The sequence below is a fragment of the Rhinolophus sinicus genome, chromosome 4 (assembly GCF_057876585.1).
Source record: "Rhinolophus sinicus isolate RSI-liver-muscle chromosome 4, RSI-T2T, whole genome shotgun sequence".
In the NCBI taxonomy this organism is placed as follows: domain Eukaryota; kingdom Metazoa; phylum Chordata; class Mammalia; order Chiroptera; family Rhinolophidae; genus Rhinolophus; species Rhinolophus sinicus.
Window position 1 is genome coordinate 100736497 of NC_142504.1, and position 17950 is coordinate 100754446.

The window sequence follows — 17950 nt, forward strand, 5'->3', positions numbered from 1 at the left end:
GGTTTGTGTATACAGTGTAAACTCATGGCATGACAGAAGGGTTTATGCAAGAACGTCATGAGAAGCAAGACTGTAAAAAGTATTCCTGTCCAGGCTGAAGTCTAGACAAATAGGGAGTCATTGAAACTCTGTAAGGAAAGGCACACGTATGTAAGATTTAAGCTGCTTTTTAAGTGTCATTGACGCCTATGTCAGAGACCTGAAAAGATTCAATTCGTCCTGTACCAAAACTCATTTAACACACCGTTTAAAAAACAACAACAACCCCCCCCCCAAAAAAAAAAAAAAACACAAAACCACACACATTGAAATAGCTTATCCACTAACCATTTCCTCTGTTCTTTTCTCCTTTTTAACTGGGCTAATTTTGGGCCAGTCGCAAAGTTCTTGCCCCTTTGCTGCTAAGCTGTCCTAGGTTTTCCAGTTCAAAATAGTTTCTTGAAGGTTGAGTGTGACAAGAGAGCTGCAGAACCCCCAGACGCTCACGCAATTCACTGGCTCCATTGACAAAAGTGACTTCCCACGCTTTGCCCACAGAGGGCATCCCTGCTCATTGATATGTAGACCAGGCGAATGCAGCTGCTAGGAGCCTCCTCCGACCGCTCTTTTTTCCCTTCGCCATCATCCCTCTGCCCCCACCCCCACCCCCTTCCCGTGGAATCTTTGCCTGATCCAGTTCGTTTCCCTCCGGTCTCCACATTTTCCCTTCCAGCCCTCCACTTCTCCGGATCAATGGATAGTAACGGCTCCAACTCCCAGCTCACACACCGCTGGCGGACACCCCAGTAACAAGTGAGAGCGCTCCACCAGCAGCCTCTCCTCCCTCGGTCCCTTCGGCTCTTGGAGGAAAAACGAACAGCAACCCCAGTTCTCGGGGGATTTTTTTCTCTTCAACTTTACCCAGCCGAAGACGGGGAACCAGTCTCAACCTTTTAATGCACAGCCCAGCCATAGGATTGCTTTCTGTCTCCTGTTGGTCCCCCCTGGATATTCTGTTCATTGATGACTCCCGAGCCCCGTGGAGAGCTGTCTTCCCTCCTCTTGCCCCCTCGGTTTCCTTGAGTTAGTTTTCCAAGGTTTTTACCGGGGGGCTCGGAATCTATTGGACTGAATGGAACTTTTTGCTGCCTCCTTTTGCTGCTGATTTTGTCAGTGGACGCGGAAAAAGGCTTCGGAGGCAGAAGAGGCGCAGGGGAGGTGGAGAGAGAGGTGGAGGAAGAGGACGACGAGGAGGAAGCCGAAGGGGCTCGGCGCGAGTGTGTGCATGTGTGCATGTGTGTGTGTGAGTGCATGTGTGTGAGAGCCGCCGCTGCCCAGGACCCCTGGCCCCGAAGGTGTTGGCTGAAATATGGAGAATAGTCTTGGATGTGTTTGGGTACCCAGGCTGGCTTTTGTACTCTTCGGAGCTACCCTGCTCAGCGCGCATCTTCAAGTCACCGGTAAGAGGTTGTTTCCTTTCTTCTCCTCAAACCCCCCACCCCCTACCCCCTTTCCTTTTCCTTCCCATTTCATTTGGCGAGTGGTACAGCTGGGGTAGAGGGAGAAAGAACAAGACGTTAGGAGCTCTGTGCCCCATTTCCTCACCAATGGTAAAAGACAGGAAGACTTTTTTCCCCCTGGGGGTGGAGGACGTTGGCGGCTGGGGAGTCGGACGCCCCTCCGCTCTGTTTTAATCTGGTACTCTCGCATCTTAGCTTTTGCAGATACTTGCCTTGATTTGGAGGGCTGGCGGGCTGGGGCAGGGAGGAGGCAGGTGATGGGATGCCGTTGAAAGGAACAGGGTTGGATCCTTAATGCCTCGGAAACCTACGGATTGGGGCAACAGGGCCAAACGGAGGTCATGGAGGGGGCTCTGAGGAAGTCTGTGCGGACGGTTGGGCTGAGTCGTTTGTTTGCGGCTACATGCGCCTTCGTTTGGGGTTTTTAGACTTGCTGATTGAGAATCGAGAAAGGGACAGCTACTGTGTTTTGGTACTTCGGAGGAGGGGACAGTGGCGCTGCAAAGAGGCGCAGAGTTGTTAGGAAGAAGGAAGCGTGCTTTATTTCATTTTTTAACGGTGGATTCAGTTCGCATGCTGTCTCTAGATCTCTCCAGGACAGTTCCAAACTCCAAATGATTGATATTCCAGGCAACCGGCTCCCTGGCTCTGGCGCTTGGCAAGCGCAGTTTTTCTAATTAAAAATGGCAAAAGTGTTTTGGGAATGGATTGGGTTATAGCCGGAGAAAGAGGGTTCTGAAGGGTGCTCGGGCTGCTGCAGTCTCCAAATACGGAACAGGGGCTTCGACGGCTAAAATCATTTAAAAAGAATCAAAAGCCTCATTTTCATGTCCACTCGTTTTGCCGGGCCTCACCATAAATGTAGGTGGGCGCTCGGGGCAGGGGTTGGGCCTGGCGGGGAAGGAGTGAACAGCCGGCGGAGCATTCAGATCCCTTCGGAAGCGACCTTTTCCCAAATCCAAAAGAAAACGAGCCGCCGGCAGGAGCCAGGCGTTGGTAGGAGGACCCGAACCAGTGCCTTGGAAATTAATAGGGAATGGGAGGTAAATGACGGCCGAGCCCCCCGCTGCCCCTGAGCCTGAAGCTCTGGCTTTCTTGTTCCTGCTAAATGCTGCATGGCCCAGGGTGGCGAATTCGAGTAGAGACTGTGCCTCTCCAGGTCGCTGGGGATTCAGACAATCAAGCCCGGAACCAGCTGGAGGCTCCCCAAATCCTGGTGCGGTCACAAGCGAGCAGGAGTCTGCGCGTACACGCAGACCCAGACTCCTCACCTTCCTTCTGTCAGCGCGAGTGAAAGAATGAGTGAGCGAGCTAAGGAGAGAGAGACAGAGAGGGTGTGTGTGTGTGTGTGTGTGCACGGGCGCGTGCGTGTATGGTGCATGAGTACCCGCGTCCTTGCGCTCAGCGGCCCGTTGCGTTCCCTCCCTCCCTCTCCGTCCAGTCCACACATCCCGGGCTCCTCTCTCCCGGACCTTTGTCCTCAGCAATTACTCCCTCCGAAGAGGGCGGGGGTCATCCCCGAAGTAATGAATAGGTGTCTTTTTAAAATTCCCTCCTTGCTACCCACGGAGGCTAGATGCTGCAGCAGCAGGACCCTCCTTCTGCACAGAAGATTGACTTGGGCAGTTTGGGAGACGCCACCGAGGGGACAGGGGAAGTTCAGAGGGGCATCCCTCGCTGGGTAGAAAGTCTACGGGGGGGGGGGGGCTTGAAATGAGTTGGCTGAAGATACTGCACTAGGCAAGGTGTGAAAGAAATGAACAATGATGTTTTCTCAATTAAACTAAAATATTTTAAAGCCATTTCCCAAGTGACTGTGTCTGGTGAAGGGTGGAGGTAAATAAAAGGAAACAGGTCTGTTTATATGTTTTACGAATACCTAAATCAATTGAATATCCCTCGTCCCACTTGTTTCTTGTCTAGAGAGTTAGGGCCACATAATACTGCTTTATTTTAATTTCCTCCTCTACAGATACGTCTGTGTTTGAAAAGGCAGACAGAAACATGCATGTACAAGGAATATGCCTGTGGATAGGCTTGCGGATCTAAATCTTCACGCTTCCCATACTTCTGAATTCATTCTGGTTATTTGCAAATGGATTGTGATATAGTTTGCACAGGTCCCAGGAAAGTGCATGGCGCTATTTTGAGATACAGTTCATTCAGATGACTCTGGTCTTTGCTCATTAATAGGTTTCTCCTCTATCTCTTAGTAGCAATTTCCCCTCTTCAGGTACATGGCAGGGAATTGATGCTGAAGAAAGCAGAGTTCATTCTATGAAAGGACCAGTAGGAGGTGCCCATAATAAGGCCAAGTGTTTAGTTTACAGGCAGTGAAATTCCCATTCAGCAGGCTGTTTTAAAGACTTTGTTGATAGGTAACAAAGGATTATGGAGACTAGCAAGCGCGCTGGGTATTTTCCCACTTCCTAGATAAAGTCTGAAGCTGCTGTAAATTTTTATGAAATTGTTATGACATCACAAAGGACATCTCTGAACAGTGTCAGCATAGGATGAAGACTTGACACTGGAGGAGAACGGTGCCTTTTTAGTTGGTTTTTGTAAGATGCTATCTTCTTATGTATTTGACTTGAGCACCAAGCAAAGACACTAAGTAGAGTTCCAGGATCTCAGATGAGGTGAACATTTTAGACGTTAATGAATGAAATAGCAGGGTATATATTGTGTTAATTAATTAATTCTTCATAGATATGTTTGGGTTATATTCTATTGAAGGAAAAAAAATCTGCCCGAGTTTATGTAGTCTGGACGTGGTACAATGAGGCTTGCTGCCTCCCCCATCCCCTTTTTATCTCCTCAGCTAAAGTGGACCAGGTGCCCCATCTGTGTTTGTGTTGATGGAGCATGGCAGGGCTTGAGGGCTCCTGGGCAGCCCTGCTGTCCACTCCTCTTTGAGTGCTGCAGTATAAATCACCAGCGACCTGTCACAGCATCCATTTCCCACCTAGCAGCAGTTGCCCTCTGAGTTATGAAGCATGTGAAACAGCCACCACATGTGTTATATGTGAATATATTAGGCTTAGTGCATTTGCTTTAATGCTCTTAAAAGCTGGGCTGGCTTGGGCTGCTGATAGGCATTTTTTTTTTCTGGGGAGAGATTTATAACTTCTCACTGTGTGTGACTTACGTTCATTCTCTGGTAGGTTAACCTCTCAGCAAACTTCTTATTTTCATTGAAGATGGAGCGCTTTAATCGGATCTAAATTGCTGAGTGAAGCCTGCTGAAAGTTTCTCCTGCAGGACAGGGAGTCTGCAGGCTGTAGTATGGTTTTCGCAGCCAAGGGGGAGCTTGTCCAGAGATTGGGGAGGTGATTTTTGGGGGTGGAAAAGGATATTTTCACTTGTTTCTGGAGAGGGAAGGGATGACACTGCGTCTTCCAAGGGGATCCCAGCACTCTAGTTATCCTCAAACACATCTTTTATGAGAGGAGATATTTCTTCCTCTCCAGCTTGCATTTCTTTTTTTTTTTCATGCATCCCCGTCATCGGAGAGTCTTCAAATGCCTGTGATTTGCTCCTGGGATGTTTTCTGCGGCATCCAGTGGGGCCATCTACTAGTACTGTCTCCCTCCTTTGGAAACAAGCTCTGATTTAAATCTTGACTTGCAGACCAAACGCCTCTTATCTTTAGGTGTTACCTCCTGTTTACAGGCAGTGCTGCAGTTTCTGAGCAGAATATTTCTTTCCATGGAAGCCTGTGCCCTAAGATTACATTTTAAAGCAAATACACTTACTGTTTCTTTGGAGAATTTGCCACCATGAACTTTGTCGGTGAAACTTCTTCCTCATATCTCTACCAGACAGGATAACTCTATTAGAAAAGAATGCAGTTGTTTTGGGCATTTTCTTAAATGAACACACATATGCACACACAAAGAAGAGAGGATTTCCACCCTACATGCCGCCTCCCCAGATGGATGACTTTGGGCTGAATTAAGATTGTGCTAATTTTATAGAGACTTCTGGAAACCCTTGTGATTTCACTAGTGAGTGAGCGCTTCTTGCCTGACTGTCGCTCTTCCTCTGCGTAGATATGGCCTGTATGCTCTCAACAACTTAGAAAATATTAGGACTACATTGTTCTGTTTTGCTACTTGTTACACAGCTACCAGCTCCAATGATACCTTTTTGATGGATTAATCTATCTCAAAAGATAATCTGTTAGATGAACTCTATTATGTAAATTTTGGGAAACTTTCCTTTTGCCTGAGCAAAAAGAATAATGACATAAGCCCGTCGAGGATTACTTGATTAATTAACTAAAGATAAAAAGTCACTTGGTTCTGGAAACATACTGTAATCCCTAACAGAGAGTGATAAATACTGTGCACATTTGCAATCCATAAAATGTAAATGTAGAGTAGTCTTTTTTTTCTCCTGTATTTTTTTTTTTTTTTTTTTTTTTTATGATGACGATCCAGAGGAAGATTGAAGAACTCCATGAAATGTCACAACAGTTCGTTATACCTTCATGAATCATATGTAGCCTGGGATCTCAGTAACTCTTGATTGAAACACACTGAATTAAATATTAACATGATAACACTTTGCCCAGTGGATTGTTCTGCAGGCTGCTAGGGGGCTGCTTGTTTCTGTCCAGCCTGTCTCTACAGAATCACATCTCTCCTCTCTGAACTGTATAGGATCCACGCTGCCTCCTTTGCTACAACCCAGGAAAGCCTTTTTTACTGTAAATCTGTGGCCCCGACCCAGGCATTGTGTTTAACATGCTGTATTACACTTCATAAAATCACAGGGATTGGCCTTAAAAACAAACGTTCATGAGTGTTTCATTTAGTGGAGAGTTAAGCTGTGCTCTACAGACAGCTAAGTAGTACCCTTACCATAGGAGACCCTCAACTAGCGGCCCCTCAGCCAGCATTATTGAAGTTCTAGAGTTCACAAGCATTAAGAAGAGATAGGAGCGAGCTCTAGAATACAGTAGGACATGGCAACCTAGGCATGCTGTTTTGCAGAAGGGTGTTACCGGGTTGGAATAATAAACTTTAATTTTCTTCCAAGTTACTGCTTTTCAGAGATCAAAGCATGTCTCATGGTATTACGGTACCAGTAGCATGGCAGTGACCCAAAGCATTTAAGATATTTTCCTTCAAAACAAGACCTCAAGTAAAGCAACCATTAAACTTGTCAATAAGAAAGGATGAACAATCCATCTTATTTTACCTCTAGGCCAATTAAAAAAATGTGCAAGTAAAATTACATGTTACATATGCCAAGTGGGTAATAGCAAAAAATAAAATGCAAATTATTTTGCATCTTTATAATTGCAGCACTCAGGTAAATTACAGCACAATTTAGTACTACACTTTTGCTTCCTCCCACACGAGTGTTGATTCCTTATCTTGTATTTCTCTGGTTTAGCACTATTACTAACACGGAGAAATGTACTTGGCTTATTAATGGTCAAAAATACTATAGTGCTCTAAAGTTTTTTGACAAATTTTAACCTGAGATTTAAAAACCAGGCCTCTTTAACACAGTGGTTAGTATGTATGCTTTCTTTGGTGGTTTCGAAATGCCTGAACTCTGTCCAATGGGATGGTTTAGAAATACATAATAACATGTACGATTGAATTTTCCTTCTTTGTCACTATTGATGGTAATTTGCCAATGGTAAACTAGTACATGCTGCTTTTTGTAAGTAGTTCCACACAACCATATTATTCACAGCTTTCATTTCTTGGGGGGAAAGTTCAACCTGAAAACACACAAATCAGTCTGTATTTATTGATCCTATTGTTAAAGGCTATTGTTATGACATGACCTGGGTGGGAAAGTCCCTCTTCTCCGCTAAATGTCCTGAGCCTGGTGCCTATAACCTACTTCTCATTTTCGTGATGTACTTTAGCTTAGTCTTACACGTTTAAATTCTGTAACTTCTTGCTTGCTCAGTCATTTCACAGTTTCGAAGGAAGAAGGCTCTTTATACCACTTGCGATGATTGTGATAGAACTTAACAGGGGTTGTATTGCAGTTTGGGGATTTTTCCCTTATACTTTGCTCATCCTTTAAAGATTGGTTCTTGCTAGAAGTTTACTCTTGAGAGTACCTAGGACAAAACTGTGCCACGGAATTAATTGAATCTTTATGATATGATCTAATGAAAATACCAACTCATTAGTGTAGTCTTGTGACCTGCCGTGAGGGCTTATCTTTATTATTCTGGTATCTAAAATGTTCTTAACTCTGCTTTTCCATTGTTATAAGAGGACAGAGGAGTTAAACGGTTAATATGAATATTGTTTACTCAAGTCAAGTTTCTTAGTAACTGACGTTTCTTATTAAAAAACAAGATTTTGAGGTTTTACTAACTTTTCCATAGTCTTTAAACAAATATCCACTCACTGAGCTACCTTTTAAGTATGTAGAACATAATTTGACCTGTGCTTAATAGATCCAAGTCACCGCTGTCGCTCAGTTAGTATATTATCTGATATTCTGGGATGATTTCTGAAGATATTACATCATTCAGGGCTGTTTATTTTTCCATATGGCCAAGGCTGCTGCTTTTATTTCCTTAAGATTTTTATTCCTGATTTATAACATGGGTTTTATCTACTTGCTTGTCTCCAGCTCAAACTTCTCCCTGTTAATAAAACTTCTTTAAAGCAGTTGTTCTTTTTTCTATTTTTGATTTGCTAAGAAATAGGGGGCTGGATTTTGTTGAGACTGTGTCTAAAGTGAAAGAGGAGATTCTAAGTCAGGACCTGAGTCCCGCACTAGAGGAAAAAAAGCTAATTGGTTTTAACTAATGGGTTCGTGGCCTTTCTGCAATCTGATAGTACTTTATATGCCACTTTTCTTTGTACAGCATATTTTTCCTTGTTAAATGAGGGTGTGGACTAGATTACTTCTAGGTATATGACTAGCTTCGAGATTACACGATTTATTTAAATTATGAATTGTACTATACATATAGTATTTGGTATAATTAATAATAATAACAATAATGATGATGAACAAATACCCATGTACTCACCAGCAGTTTTCTTAATTTTTTTTGTTAATTATTCCTTTGACATTTTTATAGTTTTGCCACTTATGTATGCATGTTTAACATATTATTTTGTTTTGCCTGTACTTGACCATTATAAAATAAACATAATGTGTGTATTCTTCTCTGGTTTGCATTTTGGCTAAACATTAAATATTTGATATTTATCTATGAGGGTGAATATTGCTGTATTTCAGTCACTTTTCTCTGCTGTATAATATTCCATGATATTAGTTAGTCATACTTTAATCAACCATTTGTGGACTTTTGGGAAGTCAGTGTTTTGCTCTTGCCGTAATACTGCTGTGAACATTCTTGAACATGTCCCCCAGAACAAATTCACCCCCATGTCTTAGGTATGTAAGAATGGAATTGCTGAGTCATAGAAAGAATATCTTTACTTTTAGGAGGCAGTGACAGCTTGCATCTATCGATACGCCTACCGGGAACATAAGAAAGTCACCTTTGCTCCATGTCTCTGCCAATACTGAGAATTGCCTTATGTTTAGTTTGCCCTCACCTGGTGGATATAAATTAGCATCTCACTGTGGTTTTCATTTGCCTTTCCCTAATTGCTAAAAAGGCTGAGCATTCTTTCCCCATAAATGTTTTGGCCATTGGTGATGTCAGCAAGATAATTCTGATTCTGTTTCTCCAACTGAGCCACCGTTTGCTTTGAGGCATCAATATCATCAGTAGTTCTTCTGTTTTTCCTACTAACCAACCTTTGGCTTTTAGCCATAGGTGTTATCAGTAGTCTAACTTTTAGGAAGTTGTCGCCTGATGCTGTATCATACTTATTTTAGTCCAGAATTTCCTTAAACACCTTTCCAGAGCGTACACTTGTTTTAAACTGGAAAAAAGATTCTTAGTGATTCTAAGATAATTGAATACCTAGAGCAGCCCTTACCTTGTCAGTATCCTGTCCTGTCCTGTTTATTATGTCTGTATAGCATATCGCTTAGAGGGAAGCAGAATGTTGGGGTGCCAGGCTTAATTTGAGGAGCATTATAAATCTCCTGAATATAACAGAACTAAAAGCCGACTCAATCACAGAATTATAATGATAGATGCCAAGTCTGATTTAAACACCTTAATCTGACCATTGAAACTTGGTTATGTTTCCAATGTGGTAAGATGCATAGGTCCAGGATCATGGTTACATATGTGACTGTGGGTTTCAAACAAACAACCACGTGTGCACATGTGCATATACACACCTCCCAGGTTTTGCTTGGGTTCATAATTGTTTCAGTGATTCCTATGGGACAAGCTAATGAAGGGCCCTGGATGAAATAAAGCATGGATCTGCTAGCAGCAGTGGCTTCTCTAGTGTGTTGCCTCTGTGCAGACTCATTAGAGCTGTGAGCCAAGGCTGAGACATCTAAGGAAACCCCCAGCACCTGGAGACCTCATCCATTGTTTCCACATCTTTTCTCAGCCTCATGGGATCCCAGAAGAATATAAATTAGAGAAAAAATCTACAAAGCTTTTCCTTTCATGTCTAATGTCTGGGCAGAGCTGTTCCCTGCAGGACAATTTCTAGTTATTTTTCTCTCTGGTTTGAGACATCTCCAGAGATGGTTGGCTCACTGTTTCCCTTGGGAAACTTTTCAGCAGCCTATCAGTCCTTGCTGTTAAAATGTCATGTTACAGTTCATCTTAGATGGTCCTGTTCTAAATGTTCTTCCCGTTGCTCTTGGTCCCTGTTTTCCGTCCTCAGCGACACCCTGCCTTGCTGTGCTGAAGTGCATTGGATAATACTAGCCATAATTCATGCTTGCCTCCCCCCGTTAGCCTTTACTTAACCAGACTATAAATATTTAGTTTATTTAATCTTCCCTCATACCCCTCGAGAAGCGTAATCATGTTTATTTTTCCTACCTGATCTCCTTCTAGTTTGTTTATCTCTTTTTGGTCCTCAAGGGACCTAGGTTGAATGTGCTTTTCTGAGTAAGGTCTCTCAAGTCATATATTAGAAAATATAGACTTAGCATAGTCCTTAGCTTATTGTACAGTCATTCATGAGGTACCCATTTTGTCACTCTAAAAATCTGTGTTCTCATTTTTCAGGCAGGACTATTAATGCCTTACAAAATCGTTGAGGTATTATAAGGATCAAATAAGATCAAGATTTTCATTCAAGATACGAGTTAACTAAGCATTTGCTGTGAGTTACAAAGAATTAAATGAAAGGCCTAAATGTGTTTCTGTCCTCCGGGGGTTTATCAAGTCAAGGTGACAGGCACAGACATAGCTAAAGAGAACACAAGGCAGAACAAAGTGCCCGTTGAACAAAAAGAAGCACAAAAAATGTGGGGCAGACTGACGAACATCAACTGCAATGTTTATGCATTGTATCATTAATATATTAATGTTAGCCAGATGGGCTGACAGACCCAATTCATTCACCCCGTGTCCTTAAATTGGTCCAAACAAAACAAAACAAAAACAAAAAGAAGGGAGTGTAAAAAGTTGTCAGTCATGTGTAAACCGTGCTGTGGGTGTGGTGAGAATGAGGATAGTGTTTTTCCTGGCAGAGCTGGCGCTCGTTGCTATAAATACATGACTTCCATCTTTCTTCTTTTACTTATCGAGTGTGTGCTAAGGTGGTGATGCAGTTTTGAGCTTAGTGGGATGGAAATGTTAATCGATAAATTTGTTAATAAAGCCATAATTTCAAATGAGATAAGGCTTTGAAGACAGAAAGTATTGTAGGAGAATACTGAGCAGATGAAAGAAGGCTTCCCTGAGAAAGTTGTGGTTGACACCTGAAGAATGAGGTAACTTGGTTACAGAGGGAATTTGGGGAGGGTCAGGAAGAGAATGCTAGGTAAGAAAAGTGAGTGCAAAGGCCCTGGGGTGGGAGGAAGCATAGTGAATTAAAAGAAGATCAGTATAACCAAGGCCAAGAGAACTACGCATGGTAACAGCTTAGCGGAGACCCGAGAAGACCTTAGGAGCTTCCCTCAAAGATAGTAATTATTTGTACTCAGTACAGCCATCCCCCCTTAACCTGCATTTTCACTTTCTGTGGTTTCAGTTACCTGCTATCAACTGTGGTCCAAAAATATTAAATGGAAAATTCTGGAAACAATTTATAAATTTAAAATTGTACTCTGTTCTGAGTAGTGTGATGAAATCTCGCCCTGTCCTGCTCCATCCCATCCAGGACATGAGTCGTTCTTTGTCTAGTGTCTCCACACAATGCAGATATGCCTCCGAGATATTGTGGGTTCCGTTCCAGACCACCACAATAAATGGAGTATCTCAATAAAGCAAGTCAGAATCTTTTTTACTTAACATTTGTTTTATTAGTTTCAGGTGGACAAAGCAGCATAGTGATTAGACATTTATATACCTCACAAAATGATAACCCCAATAAGACCATTACCCATCTGACTCTGTACATAGTTATTTCAACAAGTCAGAATCTTTTTTGCTGGTGGAGGGTCTTGCCTTCAGTTTATAAATCATCTGTGAAGCACAATAGAGTGGAGAACAATAAAACGAGGTATCACTGTGTATGCTGCCCGCCCCTTAGTTACTTAGTGGCCATCTGGGTTATCAGATTGACTATCTGGTATCATGGTGCTTGTGTTCAAGTCACCCTTACTTTACTTAATAGCCCCAAAGAACAAGAGTAGTGATGCTGGCAATTCAGATGTGCCAACGAGAAGCCAGAAAGTGCTTCCTTTAAGTGAAAAGGTATGTATGTTTAGGAAAACAAAAAACATAGTGCTTGGAGGGTTTAGTTCTGCCATTTTGCGTATGCACCTGGGGGTCTTGGAACATATCCCTGGCAGATAGGGGCGGGGACCTACTTTAAATATTGGTTGAATCAGTTGCAATGTGTTCATGACAAATACTTTTTTCTAATCTCAGTGCAGTCATTTAAAAATTTAAGCAAATTATATGGTCAATCCTTGCCGTGAATTTATGAAGCTATCCTATATGTCTCAAAATACCTTATGGGGTTTTGTGGACATAACTAATGTGTAAACAAGGCTAAGGGATTTTGAACAGTGTAAAGAGCTAGACCAGGGGTGTCCAAACTGCGGCCCGCGGGCCAACTGCGGCCCGCAATCCATTTTTTATTGGCCCACAGCAAATTCCAAAAATATATTTAGTTTAGTTAAATAAACCAGGTGAGGCAATACATACTTCACCTTGAGTGAATGGCCTGGCTGTTTGTGTATTTTACCGCATATGGCCCTTGATGAAACCGTTGAAAAAAGTTTGGACACCCCTGAGCTAGACAAATGATTATTAGTAAGCATGTGTACCAGGCTACTTATTTGAAAGCTGTCACTGAACAGAGAAAATAGGACCTCACCTTTTCTATAGAAGTAGGTTTGGCATGGGAACATTTCTTTTTCCTCTGGCCTCCTTTAAAATGTGTACCTGATCATTCTAGGTGAGTTAAAAAGGGGGGTTGGGGGGAATGAATCTATGATTTAAAAGAAATATTTTTTCAGCTTATTTTCTCAGTATGCTGCTTTCCTATACATTTTCTCTCCATTACTATTTCTTAAAAATGAGAGACAGCGTTCTCTTAGATTTCAGTTAGAGCTCATTTAGAAGTCATTGAGCACATAATCTTTCCTTTCCCAGGGCAAGTTGCAAAGGAGTCAGTTCCATGTTCCTGTGGTCTTTGGCCCTGATGAGGCAGGTGGCACAACCTAGGGGGTAAAAAGCCTGCCAGCAAGTGTATTTGACTTTGACTTACCCATCTGTATAGTGGAGACAAGATAACCTCTCTTTCCCAACTCTGACTTGGAGATAAACTCACTCCCACAGTTAGATACATAACATATCCCTTTCTAATGCCTGACACCTAATAAGTGTTTCATGAATACTGGCTATTTTTAGTATTATCTTAATATGAGCTAGATTTATACTGGGATGGTCTTTGCAAATAGAAAATTTCACAGGCTCAGGCAAGCCACTGTAGAACCCTCCTCAATTTCATTGAAGATTTTTAAGACTTAGAATTAAAGGAGACAGTAAGACTCCAATAGCCATTTTGAAATCAAGCACATGCTTAGTTCAGTGGGCCATGGGTTAGCAGGCCATGGCCCATGCGTTTGATGGATTTAAAGGCTAACCGGTTCAGCTAGTTTAGACCTGACACAGTGCAATACTGATCAAACTTGGCACCATACAACACAGCTCCTAGGAATTCCTCATCCGAATTCACCTCCCCTGTTAACTCCTCTGTGGTTAACCACATTCACCTCCTACAAACACATTGATACTAGCATCCACTTAGCATGAACACCTGGAAGCACGTACTTGCTTGGTTAAGGTATAGTGCTAGTAGGTATAATTTGTCCCAAGACTCTTCTCTCTGCAGGAGAGGCTGTCACCTTGATTGTGTATCAATACTCAGCCCTACCTCATAAGAATTCATTTAGAATCTCTGAAATGCAGCCCAGCACAAGTATATTTTAAACCTCTACCGGTGATTTCAGTGTGCAGCCAAGTTGGAGAAACTGTGTCCTAGGGCCTTGCTATTCAAAATGCGGTCCACGGACCAGTGAGTTTGCATCACTTGGGAGCTTTTTAGAAACACCAGCTCAGGCCACACCAAGACATACTGAGTTAGACTCCCAGGTCACTGAGATAACACTGCTCTTGGAGACTGAAAACCCACCGACAGAAGTGACCCTTGTTTCTATTTCTTTGTAAAAGTCAAGTCAGTGGGAAAAAGCTTCTTCCATACTCGTCTAATCTTAGCTTAAAGCCTTTTTGGCGTCCGTTGGCTTCAGGAGCTAGTCTTGCAATGACAAACTATGCTAACATTAATTAGTCTTCTGGTTTGTGGTTTAGGGTATTTCTTGGAGGCCACGGCATGTTTCGTTTTCCTTGAGATTTAAAGCTCTTAAAAATACCCAGAAAATGCTCTTTGAGGGTTCCACCCGCCTTTTCTCTTTTCTCATCGATGCTCCAGAAAAGAAGGCACATTTTAAAAGGGTCTGCTGGTTTCATTACATATTTTCCCCTCCCTTCATCTCATTTTTTCCTTAAAAATATTTAGATCCAAAGAAAAAGACAGCCACTTGAGAGGGTTACTGGGCCCTGCACCCTTTCTCTCCCCTCCATCCCCTGCCTCTCAGGTTTGATGCTGAAAGCACCCACCACAGGTGCTCGAAGTGGAACCCTGACAGGAGACTAGGTGAACCCCGTTCAGAACCTTACCTTTTGATTGGGAATGGCCTTCAGGACATGAACAGACCAAGTGCTCGCTTGCCTGGGCCTTTGTGTCAGGGGAGAAGGGGCGTCACTGAGGTTTTTTTAAGAAGAGTCAAGCTTTACAGACAGAAAGCTCCCTGCGAGGTTTTGAAGCTTTTTCTCCACACTGCCTGGGAGAGAGAGGAACTTTAACTGGCGTGCTCCAAAATCAGACTGTACAAGAAGAGAACGTGGGGGCTCAGCTGTGCAGATTGGGTCAATCTGAATGAACATCACTAGTGTTCCTCCTGCGGAGAGAAGTTTCTGCTTAGCTCAGGAACTGTAGGCCCTTTTCTGGTCCCAGTAGAAAATGAGTAGGGCTTTTGTGAAAGGTTATGTAAGGCTGCTGTTTTTTTCCCCCTAGAGTAAAATTCTATTTATAGAGGGGTGAAACTGCCTCTCAGGGGGAAAAAATATGCATTTTATTCCCTAATAGCTTAGGAAAGATAATTTAATCAATCTTCAAGGAAGAATTAAAGGAAGCGGGGGAGAGCAAAATCACAGGCAGAGAGAATGGGACCTACAAAAAGCAGTGGGAGTAAGACAGCGTCAGCCTTGCTCTGGTCCTTGGTGCTGTAGCATTTACAGGGTGACCTGCTGTTCCTGTTTCACTGTAACTGAGAGGTTTCCAGGCAGCAGGACCTCAGTGTAAACAACAGCACTGGCTCAGGTACCCCGGAATGCTCGGTCACCCTAAATTAGGCACCTGAGGTGGGGATGGGAGTGGGGAAAAGACAGAAGTGTTTTCAGTGCTGCAGTGGTATTTTAGACAGCATGTTGTTAGCCATATGGAGGAAGAAAGAGGGGCTGGCATCACGCCTGTGAAAAGAGGGCTGTCCCAATAGCCCAGAAAAGATGGGTGCCCATTTGGAGGTTTAGCAACACCTTGTGCCTTGGCTGTGATTTCTGAGTCACAGAGTCCGTACCTTTAACCCGTGCCAAAGTCAAACTTGATGTCCAAAACTGAAGGATTGTTTGTTTATTTTTCAGCCCACTACCTGCCCAAAAAGCTGTCAGAAACAGCTTATTCTCAATATTAGGATATGTTTTGGAGATGGTAGGATAATGTCATGTCTAATACTTTTGTGTTTTACTGTGCCTCGTATGGTCCTGGGTGCATATTAATTATTCAATAACTACCACTAACTCATTGATTTCCATATAATAATTATTCTCAAGTTTGAACAGAATCCGAAGTTGCTCTTGTGCACACGTGATACAAAGGTCAGTTAAAGATATGTTAAATTTCAGAGTGCCTAGCTTTTAACTACAGACAAGTTTATTCTGTTCTCTATTTCTCCTCTTTTTTGTTGGATTTTTTTTTCTTTACATGCCACTATTACTAATTTTATTGGCAATACTCCAGAATTTTTGTGCAAAATTCAAAATCAAGGACATCTTGCCAAATTAAAATGCAAATAGACTTTGCTGTCTCTGTTAGCTCTGCCACTAATGCATCTAGGGCGTTTGTCAACTCACATGTATGGAAATGGAGCAAGATAAAATAGGTGAATGATGATTTTCCATATAATAATTCCAGGGATAGAATCTGTGTTTTTTTAGGAGAACCATTCCTGAGGACTGGAATGAGTCAAAGAATTGAAATGTTATTTTAGTTGAAGTCAGTGGAAGCCAAGACAAAATGATGGAGGTAACAGAGACACTCAGAACGAGAAGGTCAATACTTCATGTGTTTCAGCACTTCAGTCAAGCAGGAGAGGACCTCAGCGATTGTTTGAGATGACCCTCTGATTGTACTGATGATGAAATAGGAAAGTTAACTGAGAAGTTAACTGAGCCCCCAAATCACAAGTCTAAGAATGAGTGCCATGAATCATTTCTTCACACATAGGATTAAATCTTGGTTCTACCAAGATTGAACTCTTATGACCCTCATTATCATCCAGGGTCCTCATTCCTAAAATTGGGGAAACCACTACTGAATGAGTGACTTTTTTTTTTTTTAATATATGACACTAAAGGATTATCACAGTCCTTGGCAGATAAGGAGCACTAAACTATTTCTATTTTTATTAGTTCATTCAACAGATGTTTATTGAGACCATGCTTGGTTTATCACATTTGTTGGCTCCTATGGTGGAGGTAAAAACATACAACATACTGTCACTGTTCTTATAGAGTTAATAGAATGCCTAGGGAAATAAGACCTAGGCAGCTTAAATATTTTTTAAAAAGACAGAAAAGCAGAGTCACAAGACAATATATTAAGAACCAAATGAGTGAGGGGAGCACTTGGAGGAGAGGATAAGACTGTCGGAGGCTTCACAAGTGAAGAAGACTTGAGTCTGGTGGGCAGGGTGTTCGGAGCGGAAGCGAGTGTATTCCTCTGTGGGCACTGCTCCTTACGTGTGCAGGCTCTGGAAGATAAGAGGAAGGGTGGCCAACACTTCCCTTCTAACAGTCAGCCACCCACTCACCACTGCGCTGCATCTTGTCACCAGCAACAGCTTCTGTGTTCACTAGCCTCTTCCGGAGCAGATTTGTGATGACTTAGGGGCAAAAAGGAGAGAGAAGTGACAAAGTCATCTGAGACGTAACTTGGGCAGTGTCAATAATGTAATTTTAGAATAAAGAGGTCTTGCCTACAAGGATTCTTAATAATTTTAGGGAGGTCTCAGAGAGATAAATTGCTCAGGAAAGGACAGATGGCATCACACACCACATTTCGAACCCTGCGATCTATAATAGTAGCTGAGAAAGCAAATTTAGGCCCCTGAACTGATGGAAATTACTGTTTCCATCTTTTTCCTTTCAGCACAGCTTCAAAATGTATAAAAAAACTTTGATTCAGGACTCTAAAATCTGTTATTACTAATGCATGGCTCACCCATAAAAGGTTTCCTGTACGTTTTACAGACAAAGGGCAGGTAGTGCAGCCCAGAATTTTTAGCTTAAATAACTTTTTCTTTGTCCTTTCCCCCCAGATACTCAGTCATATGAGGTTATGATAATAATTGGTAAATGATGATGATTATGTTGCTTTATGTTTGTCTGATACTTCATAATTTCTAATGGCTTTCACATGCATTATCTAAATTCATCTCCTAATAGCTCTAAAAAGTGGGCAGAATAGCAAAATTATCTCATATGTTTCGTGAGGAAGGTTATGAAAACCGGTGGGATACTATTTGTGTAAGATCCCAGTGAAGTTACCGGTTCC

At 42.4% G+C, this 17950-nt stretch overlaps 1 protein-coding gene across 3 annotated transcripts in view; it reads left to right on the top strand.

Annotated features, from left to right (window-relative positions):
- The first annotated feature begins 660 nt into the window (after nt 1-660).
- The window catches only part of DCC (DCC netrin 1 receptor), a 1044138-nt gene continuing 1026848 nt past the window's right edge, over nt 661-17950 (top strand). For all 3 annotated transcript variants that reach the window (XM_019721869.3, XM_074339961.2, XM_074339962.2), the window contains exon 1: nt 661-1439. In XM_019721869.3, the coding sequence (XP_019577428.3) occupies nt 1349-1439 (91 nt within the window). In that variant the 5' untranslated portion in view covers nt 661-1348. The remainder of the gene's footprint in view (nt 1440-17950) is intronic.